This window comes from Poecilia reticulata, chromosome 19, assembly GCF_904066995.2.
Source record: "Poecilia reticulata chromosome 19, P_reticulata-male-v2, whole genome shotgun sequence".
In the NCBI taxonomy this organism is placed as follows: domain Eukaryota; kingdom Metazoa; phylum Chordata; class Actinopteri; order Cyprinodontiformes; family Poeciliidae; genus Poecilia; species Poecilia reticulata.
Genome location: NC_088848.1, coordinates 3587031 through 3599092, shown reverse-complemented (window position 1 = coordinate 3599092; position 12062 = coordinate 3587031). Strand labels below are relative to the sequence as shown.

Genomic DNA, 12062 nt, shown 5'->3' with positions numbered 1-12062 from the left:
CTGAGGGAAACCCTGAAAATGCTTAAAAACTAAAATAGTTATGTGGGCTTTTTGCCATAAAGAATTTAAATTTAAATTTCATGGTTTCCACATTTAACAGTGTCAAACAAACTATAGAAGCATTTAATTATAGTTACAATTGCTTAAATATGTATGCATTTTCTTCTCTCGCTCATTAGAGCTGTTTTAATTTTATTACTGTAGGGGAGAATGGCAAATCTCATTTCTTTGGGTCCATTTTCTGATATTCCCAATCTAAAATCTTTGTCTTTAGCTATAATAATAAGCTCTTTTTCTGTTTTCCCCTCTTAATGCTCTTCTTTTCTCTTCTGTCTTCCTTCTCGTTTCCAGATCTTCAGGAGTTTAAGTTGCACCTCTCTTATTCCTGTCCACTCTGAGGACACAGAACAGAGACGTCTTCCACTTGGTGAACCGTTGGGCTTTTCGTTTTTCCATTTCCTGCTCTGATTTTGTTCGTTTTTCCATTTCCTGCTCTGACTTTGTTGCTCTTCACGCCGGCTGAGTTTAGTCTGCTTGGAGGAATAAATCTGAGAACAACGGCGCTCCTTCAGCTGGTCGCCACGAGTTTCTGGGAACCGATTTCTACCTTACAGTCTTGCATCACTTCCTGTTTCGTCCTCCTGTCTAACGTAACTGTTATTGCGCATTACCCCTTTAAGTATTTTAATGAACTGCTCAGTTCCTGGAGAGCACAACCATCTCCTCTCTGCAGTGTAAAAACCACAAACTGTTACTGAACGTCGGCTTTTTAGATTAGAACGGTACATTCCACAATAAGAGCCATAATTTCTCCTTTTTATGCTGCCTTGACAAGAAATCTGAGGGACACGTTGACACCCAGAGGGACAGTTGGAGAATGCTGGATGTATTCTCCCTGCTGTAAAACAAATAACACTTCTATATATAAATATATCTATGTGTGTGCAGGCATATGAAGAAGTTTGGGAACGCCTCCTCATTTTGGCTTTCAAAGTTGCAACTTACTTATAAAAGCTAGTATTTGAATGGTGTTTATTGGAGTTTCAGATATTATGCTTCATAAGATGGCATCACGCAACCGCCAGCCGCCATATTGGTAGGAAGAGCTACACAGACTGTACACAAAGTAGCTGACTACTCTGCAGTTTTCCAGTTTTGCAACAATGATGGACTCGTATTGTGATTCACAAACCACTGAGGGAAAGTTAAAGACCGAAGCTTTTATCGCATCCCTAAAGTACGATTAGGGCCAATAGGAAACAAAAAGGATTTAAGTTTTATCAAAAAGCTAAAAAAAAAAAAAAAAAAGTTTAGATTAATGTCAGAAGTTTTCTAGAAAAAAAAAAAAAAACGTGGAAATTTCAGAGTTTCAAAAGTAGAATATTTATGAGAAAAAAAATGTTTGAGCTTAATTTCAGAAATTTCCTTGGGAAAAACAGAAATTTCTGAGTTTCAAAAGTCAAACATTTGCTGAAAAAAATTCTGAAATTGTGAAATTAATCACAAATATTCTAGAAAAAAAAAGCTTGGAAATGTTTTTGGAAAAGTTTGAAAATGAGTTTTAAAACTTGATTTTTAAAACTCAGACGTTTTTTGGCCTGTACAACATGGCATTATGTCTTATTAGTGAAATAATCTGCCAGTGGAACTAGAACTGGGTTGCTAGGTAACTGGCTGGGCCTGGCTGGGGTTGCTAGGTAACGGCGCATTGCCCGTTGATTGTGGAATAATCTACAAGTGGAACTCGTACTTTTCCATCAACATTCAGGAATTATGTACTTAAAACCACATGTTGCTGAGAATTTACTTGTAAGTTAGTTTTGACTTATTTCAAGTGTACTGAGATATTTGCGCTATAAAATAGACAAAAAACAGTTAAGACATTGGTTTTTTGTAGTGAAGTAACTGGTATCAAGCTGTTACATGAATTTAAAGGTATTTTAATGCCTTTTGTACAACTAAATCACCATTTTTTTTCCTTAGAGATCACCCCAGTTTGAAGACGCTACTTATAAATTTAGCGTGTATCATTATGGAGGCTGTCGGATTCCCCAACGTTTTCATGTGACTGTACTTATGCATACAGATATGGTGCTGTTGTAAAAGCTTTGGGACTCAAGTGACAGCGGTGATTCACTGCCACTGAATGGAAGCACAAGTCTTTTATTAGAGAGGGTTTTCTTCCTGCCTACAGCTGAACAATTAGCCAGAAAGGGTCCAAAATCTGTTCTGGGAGAGATTTGGCCATAAAACAACCAAATCAGACTGGAAACTTCCTGTTGTGCTTTGCAAAAATATTGATACTGTAACTTTACTACCTTTAAATGCGTAAACTTGGGATTTTATGTGATTGATAAGCAGCAGGCTTTCTAGGTTATATCTTTACCATCTTTTCCCATTAAAAACTAACATTTTTGCCACTTGGCTCCTTCAGAAAGTGGATTTTTTCCTCCCACTTCAAAAAAAATCCACCACTTTGTGTTAATCTGTGACATGAAATCCCAATAAAATACATTGATTTTTAGCTTGTAGACAAAGTAAGTTCATGCAGTTGTGATGTCAAACTGAGGAAAGCATGAAAACAATCTAAGAAATCCAAGATGCAAAGGGTTCACATTAGCAATAACCATGTTTAAAGCAGAGCATCTGGACTGTTAATACAGGGTAAACATCTGATGTCACCTTCTAACATCGTTCAACAGGGCATCGGCATTAATGTCAGTAAAAAATAATCCAAATTGCGCTGCCAGTACATCGACATGAAAGAAATATCTCAGCATCTTTGATTTTAAAACCTTTTTAATCAGAACTGGAATGCTTGGCAGGATGTGATTAAACTGAAACTGTTGCTACTCAAGATCGGATTTGGCAAAAAAACTCGGACCGTGACTGTTTGTCCTGTTTCTGATCACATGTTGTAGTTGGATGCAGATTTTAGCACCATTTACTCCTGACTTCCAATGCAAACTCTTATAACAGTATATTAAAAATATCTGGAAATGTGTGTTGTTTTTGGTGTTTGTTTGCAAAATGCAGAGGAAATGGTACGTCTCACTTCTCTACTGTAAAAATGGGAAGGAACTAGAAAAAAATTGCATTTGCTGCGAAAATGCAATGTGAATCCTGTAAGTTGAGTATTTTTAGGGAAAATTGTATTTGAAGTCAAATGCAGAAGAGAGAATAAAGCAAAAGCCTGCAAATGAGGAGTGAAAATATTCAATCAATGCCAAAATCCCAACCAAAGAGTATTAGAAATGTATGTAGAACAGCTTACATAGCTAAACTTTAAGGTCAAAACAGATTGTGAGATAAATAGAGGAATCGCCACAAGGTTAGGACTAACATCTTGACCTACAGTCGCAGGGTTGGAACTAGAGTTGGAAGGATGGTTCTGATTAGGGTTGAGGGAGGGTTATGGTTAATTCCAAATCTCCTTCCAACTCTAATTCCAACTGGGCAAAATAAAGTACCGTATTTTCCGCACTATACGGCACCTAAAAACCTTCAATTTCCTCAAAAGCCGACAGTGTGCCTTATGACCCGGTGCGCCTTATATATGGACCAATATTGAGCCACAACAGCAGCCGCCGACTTTATTTTCGCCCATAGAAGAAGCGTGCGGTGCATGCTGGGATAGTTGTCAGAACGCTGGTTTGTAATCTATTAATAAAGTTTGACTGACCTATCTACCTACCAACAGTCTACAATCAGGTCGTCTGCAGGTCATTTAGCACCACGTTCTCCACCAACATGCTGTGCGCGAACGGAGAAGGGTGACCATCGTGCGGCCACGCCAGTCACGAAAGGCTCTCCTCGCCGACCCGAGTGTTTTGTTGACGTTCCTTTTAGTGCAGCTCCATCTAGTGGATGCATAACGTAACTGCAGCCTCTACTGTAGCGTCTATTCTATGCGCCTTATATATGAAAAAAGTTTTAAAATGGGCCATTCATTGAAAGTGCTCCTTATAATCCGGTGCGCCTTATAGTGCGGAAAATACGATAAATATTTTTTGGGGGAGGCTATCATCCTGAAAATTCTGGACACTATTTTTTTTTGTTTGTTTTCCTAATTTATATTTTAGATCTTCAGTGGTTTGCAGATTGCCTTTGACAGAAACATGCGTACTTTGCTTACTTCTTTGAAATTTTGCGTTTTTAGTTTATTGAGGCGGTAAAATCCCATCTTCCTACTTCCATTAAAAAATGTGCCAAAAAAATTACCCAGTGACAGTTTTCATCTCCTTTACAAAAAGTTTGAACACCACTGCCTTAAAGCTTTCTGTCGTTTTATGGCGCTCATAAAGGCCAAGGAGGCAACACAGAAATTACCCTTACAAATGTTTTTGTGAATCTGTTGCACAAAATATTTTATTTTAGAAAATAAAAGAGCTTAATACCTTTACTAAAACCAGATAAGAATAATTTTACCAATTTTCTCAGAAAAAAAAGTAGAAACTTAAATGTCATTTATTTATATAAAATATTTTAAAACAAATACAACTGGAAAAGGTGCTTTATAATTAAGCTGAATGGAGCAAAACTAAAAGTTACAATAAAGAATAAAAACAAAAAGCTAAATAATTTGTTTTTTGTGATGTAAAGGAAAAGTCTGGTGAATCATTTCAAACTCTTTTTGGATATTTAATGTGACAAAAAAACTTAATGACAACTATGTACTGCTTAAAATTATTATTATGGTACCATTTTAAATAAATGTAAGTATCTAACATTCCTAAAGGTTGAAGATGTAAATGGTTGAGCTCAGATGTCGGCCTCTCCTGCGTCTCCTTTTCCTTTCTTCTGCCTCCATTTTGCAAACATGGACTCTTCATAATCTCCCACACCATCAAACTCGGCGTCAGGAGACTCAGAGGACAACAGTGGATCTTTTTCTGGTCCACTAAAACCCTGAACAGAAATATTACAAAGCCAGTCTTTACTGACTGAATCACTGATGATATGAAAGAGTTGAAGGATTTCATTTTGTCAATCTTACCTCATCATTTGTCTCCAAGTACTTTATTAGAAACGTCACCATCTGTTTTTGAGTGACGGTCTGGTTGTAGAATCGAAGAGCTTCCTGTTAAAACAAATTATAACAGATGGAGACGATATGCTGTCATTATACCTGGCTTTAATATATACTTTAAAATAAAATATTTAGTCAGGCTGCACTGTTAAGTTGCTCTAATTTAAAAAAAAAAAAATTTCGGGAGCTAATTTAGAAATACATGCAAGAAATGTTATCTTTGCCCTTTTCTGTGACTGTAAATGTGACTTTTTGCAATCCTCCACATCGATCACGGACAACATCTTGACCTTAAGTGATGCTGATGCAGCAGTTTAGTACAAGTAAGAAATACTGCCACCTACAGGTGGGAGCCAGCATTACTTTAACACAATGTTTTGACCATTTCTGTGGGAAACTCACAATAAACTCAGTTATGCATTAGCATAAAAAAGTGCGGGTATCTGTTGATTTTGCGTAAATTTCCATGAAAAAAACTACAGGAGCTGATTGATGTAATTTGGAAGCATGCAGATAAAAACTGCTTTGATTTGACTGAATATTGATGTTGATATTGCTCCATGATGTGGTTTAATACTTCAGAAAAACATTTAACAAAACTACAATCAGAAAAAAAAGGCAGCTCGTCTTGCATGGTATTGTTCCAAAATATAAGGTTGATCTTTGGTTAAAAATAAGGTAGAAATGGCCCTTTTATGCTATTTTTTCAGAAATATTGTAGTTTCTAAGATACTGTTTTATAAAATCAACTTTTATTTAGCCAAACTTAACAGTTTTAATTGCTTTAAAAGATTGTTTTACTCTTCCACCATGCAACAGGAATGCTGGACAAAAGCTGTTATTTTTTGAGGGAACTCACTTCCATCATTTGTTTTAAATGTAACTTTTAAAAGAGTCCTGCTAATTATTTTTATAACATAGTGTTGTAATTGTACATTCAAGTATTAATGTGTTATGTTTTTCATAAATTAGCTTATTTTTTAGGTTTGAGCTCCGTTCTTTTTTTCCAGTGTATTCATTAAAACATTACTGTGTGTAGTTTGGTACATTTTGTGGATTTATAGGTTGTAATTATTTTTATTTTTGTAAAAATACTATGAGCTCAAAATTACTCAGTAGGATTTAATTATATTTTATCAGAAAGGCCATTTTTGAGGGAACTCACTTCCATCATTTGTTTTAAATGTAACTTTTAAGAGTCCTGCTAATTATTTTTATAACATAGTGTTATAATTGTACATTCAAGTATTAATGTGTTATGTTTTTCATATTTTATTAAGCGTTTCATATTATATTAAGTGTGTGCAACTGTTTTTGTATTAAATGCTTTTTTATGATGTGGGCGTCCAGAAGTGGAGCCATTGTTACGTCTATGGCTAGTCCAAACAAGCAAACAGGAGAAACTAGGACTGTTTCACTCAGAGCTGAAGGTTTTCTCAGTCTTCGTCTCATTTTCTTGTTGGTTTTCTTCAGATAAACGTCCTCTTACTGTTCTGGGTGTGAAGTGGTGGGCCTGCAGGCCCCACTGTGGGCTGTAGGCCTCGTAGTACAGCAGGTTGTCCTTCATCACCGGGTCTTCAGGCTGGAACAGGAAGTAGCTGTACGCACAGGGCACGGCTCTGCGCCCGTCGTTCACTGCCCAGACAATTACACAATTACAGAAACAAGAATATGAGGTACTGGAAAGCTGGACTGGAGCTGAACTTACGTTTGTAATAGGCGTACTGGAGGTAGTGGTAAATGGTGGGAACGAAGTTCTCCACGAAGTAGCCGCCAACGTTGGGCTTTAGGTTTTCCTCACACTTTATCTTGCATTTTAACGTGTCAAAGTAGACTTCTGTGGAGAAAAATAAAACCCTTACTTCAATGAAAAGCAGCTGAGATGTTTCAGACGTTTTCCTGATGTGATTTTCATTTTACTTTGTAGTATAACCATAAAATACTGGTAAGAATTCACCAGCAATAAAATACAGAAAATGTTTCTGAGTTTCTCACCATTTACCTGTTTGGTGTCTCTGGCATGCAGTCAGAAAAGTGGTAACACTAAATGTACATTTACAAAATAAATACTAGTATCTTACACTGAAAAAATGAAACAGGTGATCCAATTTTAAAGAATTATTTAATTTGTTACAAGTCATCAAATTAAGGTTATCCAAGTAAATATGTTAAGCTTATTAAACTTAGTTCACTTAAATAAAGTAAGTTCAACAAACTTAATTTGATTACAAGTTATAAATAAGCTTATTTTTTAGGTTTGAGCTCCGTTCTCTTTTTTTCCAGTGTATTCATTAAAAGATAACTGTGTGTAGTTTGGTACATTTTGTTGATTTATAGGTTGTAATTATTTTTCAATTGCAATTTATTTATTTTTGTAAAAAAATACTATAAGCTCAAAATTACTCGGTAGGATTTAATTATATTTTATCAGAAAGGCCATAAAATGTTTCTTCCAGGAATTAAATAACAATTAAATCAATAGTTTTTCTTCCAATCAAATCTTTACAATCATGCTTATTGTCGCTGTTGCCATTTTTGTCACTTTGGCAACTTTCTGATGATTTACTACTATATAAGCAGAAAGGCCGTGGGCCGAAAGCAGAACCTTGTGGTACACCCAGTTTTGAAACGTTGGTCTTCTGTTGTCATCTTCAACAAATTCTCAATTAAACTAATGAGAATTTTAACTTTTAGGATTAACAGAATCAAAGCCTGAGTCTTGGGTTCGTAGTGAATTAATTACTTCATATTTACCAGCTAACAGAGCGTAGAAGTCTGTGTGTGAAGAAAAATGGCCGACCCCGTCACATTCGGCCTGGCAGAGGTCGTACTCCTGCAGGTAGAGCCTCAGCGCTTCCTCCAGGCGCTCAGAGCCGCTGCTGTACTTTCCCAAGTCGACAAGCTTCACGCCGCTAACAAAAGATGGCTGTAAAGTTTTTAAAAAGTGGGAAGTAACTAGTTACATTTACACAGTTACATTTACTTCAGTAACTTTTTTGAAAAAATTACTTTTAGGCATATTTTTTTACTAAGTTGTTCTTTTTACGTTTACCTTTTTACTTGAATTAAATTTATTATGAAGAACGCTGGTTTGTTAATGAAGTTTGACTGACCTATCTACCTACCGACCGTCTAGAACAGGGGTGGGCAATCCCGGTCCAGGAGGGCCGGTGTCCTGCAACTCTTAGATGTCTCCCTGGTCCAACACACTTGAATCCAACAGCTGAATCACCTCCTAAGTGCACGCAGGTTCTCCAGAGTCCTGCTAACGACCTCATTATTTGACTCAGGTGTGTAGAAGTTGAGACGCATCTAAAAGTTGCAGGAGTTCGGCCCTCGAGGCCTGGAGTTGCCAACCCCTGGTCTAGAATCAGGTTGTCTGCAGGTCATTTAGCACCACGTTGTCCACCAACATTCTGTGCGCGAACGGAGAAGGGTGACCATCATCCGGCCACGCCCCGGCCCAGTCGCTGAAAGCTCTCCTCGCCAACCCGAGTCGGGACTGTTTTGTTGACATTCCCTTTAGTGCAGCTCCATCTAGTGGAAGCATAACGTAACTCCAGCCTCTACTGTTGCGTCTATTCTATGCGCCTTATATATGAAAAAAGTTTTAAAATAGGCCATTCATTGAAGGTGCGCCTTATAATCCAGTACGGTACAATCTTTGGGTACTCTAAGTCACACTAGGACAGAGGGGTCAAAGTTGAGAAACCTTCAAGACACCAGTTGTGTTTTTAATTCAGATGGGGTTAAGTAAACCGATCTTTTTCCCCCTCAGAACATTTGCATCATTTTGCGTCTGGCCTTTTTGCCCCACCTCATAAAGTCGTTGTTCGTGGTCGATGAGGAAGCCGACAAGGTCGTACTCATTCTTGTACTCCTCCATCAGCTGCAGCATCTCCTGGTCCTCAGGGTTCCTCTGCAGGAAGGTGTAGGCACACGGGACGGCCCGCTGCAGGTCGTCCAGCTGGACGCAGAAGGGAACGGAATTAAGGCAGAAAAACCTTGGAAAAAAATTATAATCAGCTGAAAAATGAAAACAGAAGTCAGAGCAGGACCTTAACAGGATGCAAAAAGATCCAGAAGAAAATGTCCAAGAAAATAGTCGGGTAAGAGAAACACGACTTCAACAGATTTTTATTTAAGTAAAAGTAAAAAGTGACCTTCCAATAAATGACCAAAGTAGGAGTAAAAAAGTATTTGGTAAAAAGTTTACTCAAGTACTGAGTAACTGATCAAATTATCAATCATTTCATATTTAAAATGACATCATCAGACGGACAAAATATAAAGTTAAGTGGAAAATTTGGTGTTTTAAGGACGAAAATGACTAATTTATATAAGTAACTAAAATTAACAAAAATAAATAAAATGGAAGAAGTGGCTGGGGAGAGGGAAGTCTGGGCCTCCCTTCTGAAGCTGCTGCCCCCGCGACCCGACCCCGGATAAGCGGAAGAAAATGGATGGATGGATGGATGGATGGGTTATCTGTACAGCACATTTCAGCAACAAGGCATTTCAAAATGCTTTATATAATAACACAAAAATACAAAGTCATAAAACAACTGAAACATTATATTTTGCTGTCATTTCACATCAGATTCTTGATTAATGTTTTATTTCTCATGTTTCCAAAGCAACTCTAAACAGGTGGGTTTTAGTCTGGATTTAAAGGCACTCGGTGTTTCGGCTGTTTTGCAGTTTTCAAGAAATCTGTTCCAGATTTGTGGCGCATATAAACTGAAGACTGCTTCTGCCTGTTTGGTTCTGGTTCTGGTTCTGGGGATGCAAAAGAAAAACATTTATTTCAATATAAAACTTACGAAAGTAACAAAAACTGCATGTGTCTGTCTGTCTGTGTGTGGTGAATTTTTTAGTTAAAACATGTTTGTCCTTCATTCAGAAATATTACTAAAGTACAAATAAAAAGTACAGCGTAGTAAAAAGAAATAATCTGTGTGTATAAAGTAAACTTCCCCGCTCTGCGTCCTACCTCAGCGTGAGCAAAGTGCAGATATCTGTACGGGGATCTTTTGCTGAACTCCTCCAGGATCTCGGTGCCGGGAGGCGGCAGCTGCAGGACCGGGAAATGCGCCCTGCACTTCTTCTGACAGGACGCCGTCCGCACGACGCGCCAGCAGACGCTTAGATCCGGGGCTGCAGCGGGGAAAAGCGGCTCCTCATGACCGCTGCGGCTACACTGGACCGAGCAGAACCGCACACTTTCCCTGAGAAGTCGGTGCAAACGCAAACTCAGCTCCAAGTACTGGATGGATTCGGTCCAGTTTCCTGCTGCGTAGCTGTCCAGCGCCAGTCCGTAGGCTGCGGTGAGAGGAAGGAGTTCTTCTTTGGGAAAACTTCTGAAGCTGTAGCTCTCATATTGTGCGGATGTCTTGATAAACACAAAGTTCACGCAGAAAAGTATTAGAAATATTGAATACAAGCCTCTTTTTGCGCTCAGTCCAACCATGATAAGAAAACATCCCCGTGTTTCCCTCCTCTCTTCTTCTTCTGCAGAGTTTGTGATTTGGTGGTCTGCTGAAGTGATCAGGGGCTTGTGGGAATTCTGGGATTGGGAATTTCTCAGCGTCACTAAAACAGAGAGAGACCTACTCACCGGTTTATTTCCGTTTTGATTTTCCTTTGACTGGAGCGCCTGGAAAAGAACAGCCTCTGAGCTTGCCTGTTTCAAATCCATTTATCTTATTGAAGGAACATAATGCTTTGCTACAACACTAGTTGTGCCAATACTACATCTATAACGCTTAATGGTGTTTTAAATTGTCCGGTAAACGTCGGCGAACGTTCATGCCAACGTCATCTGAACATTCGATGCTAGCTGGGAAGATCGGAAAAACGTTTTAAGTAAAGTAGTTGACAACCTTAACAAGTAGACGTGATGTGGAATTTGGTGTGTTTGGTTTCAGTTAAAAATAAAGCAATCGACATACCAATTCTAACAGATCATCAGTAGAGCAAGTTTAGCTAATCAACCGCCGCAGTGTTAGCCTAGCTAATAGCAGCGGTAGCTAATCTACCACAGCGATTGCTTATCTGAATAATCGCAAAAATAAACATCAAGCCTAAAAACATGATACTGTAACGGACTGAATGTGCTGGTCTTTGTGTATGAAATGTTTTAGCGGTTTTTTTTTTTTGTGTGTGTTGAATCCTGACGCATTAAGTGGTGTTGTCAGTTGCTATGGCAACGAGACTGCAGCTTAGCCCAAGGAGGAAAAAAGTGGTTTTAAGTTGTTTTTCTGCGTTATTTTACCATTTGCTGTGGCACACAGCCCTAAATTAATAATACGAACGTATCCAGGTTTCTTTTAAGATAACATGATTGTTCTACATGACAACACAGCTATGGGTAGCATGTAAAAGAATAGTATATTTGCCCTCCAGCTACAACTTCGGGATGTAAACATTGACATGCAGGGGTTCCTATATGATAAAAGCATAGCCAATAAAAAGATGATGCATGGATGTGCTTAACATCTAATTGACTACATGCTCCAATATACTTCTTTCAAAATAAACAGAAGCGAAGAATCATGTGTTTATAGGACACATTACTGTGTCCTATAAACACAGTAACCATGTGTTTATTTATTATAATAAATAATTATAATTATCCATTTATCAAATTATCTGTATTTTCTTACAATTACAAAATTCAGTATTAGCACATTCAGTCTCATTTATTAAATTGTGGCACTTTTGGGCCTCTATACAACCAGGTCCTTCTGATTATTGTTTTGTTAAAATCTCTTTTACTCTTCCCGGGCCACATTTATGCTTCATTCCACTATCAAGCAACCATTACGTCGATCATTTCGCCTAGTTAAAGCCTTTCCCCGTTTCAGCTAAAAACGCGATTCTCTTCTACTGGTCAGAAAGTGGAAGCTGGAAACTGTTCAGTCTCTGATCTGCGGTTGTTTTAGGGCTGAGAGGCGAACCTCTGCTGCTGCATGCGGCGTCGCTCTGATTTCAAAATAAAATCAACAAACGCCTTGCTTTAAGTATTCAGGAT

At 38.0% G+C, this 12062-nt stretch overlaps 2 protein-coding genes across 3 annotated transcripts in view; one reads left to right on the top strand and one right to left on the bottom strand.

Moving 5' to 3' along the window:
- Positions 1 to 3004, top strand: part of adam11 (ADAM metallopeptidase domain 11) — a 39905-nt gene extending 36901 nt beyond the window's left edge. Inside the window, exon 27 of the mRNA XM_008436646.3 lies at positions 352 to 3004. Within this exon, the coding sequence (XP_008434868.1) occupies positions 352 to 367 (16 nt within the window). The 3' untranslated portion in view covers positions 368 to 3004. The remainder of the gene's footprint in view (positions 1 to 351) is intronic.
- A 1445-nt stretch (positions 3005 to 4449) lies between these two features.
- Positions 4450 to 10984, bottom strand: LOC103481265 (endoplasmic reticulum protein SC65-like). Of its 2 annotated transcripts, XM_081600569.1 has the most exons (8): positions 10647 to 10984; positions 10023 to 10421; positions 8847 to 8996; positions 7784 to 7955; positions 6738 to 6866; positions 6519 to 6664; positions 4997 to 5080; positions 4450 to 4908 (listed from the first exon to the last, which is right to left on the bottom strand). In XM_081600569.1, the coding sequence occupies exons 1-8, from the start codon at positions 10725 to 10727 to the stop codon at positions 4762 to 4764; spliced, it is 1308 nt and encodes a 435-aa protein (XP_081456695.1). In that variant the 5' UTR covers positions 10728 to 10984; the 3' UTR covers positions 4450 to 4761. The 2 variants fall into 2 exon arrangements, with proteins under 2 accessions (XP_081456695.1, XP_008434872.2); XM_008436650.3 differs by having other exon boundaries at positions 10023 to 10984.
- Between the last annotated feature and the right edge of the window lie 1078 nt (positions 10985 to 12062).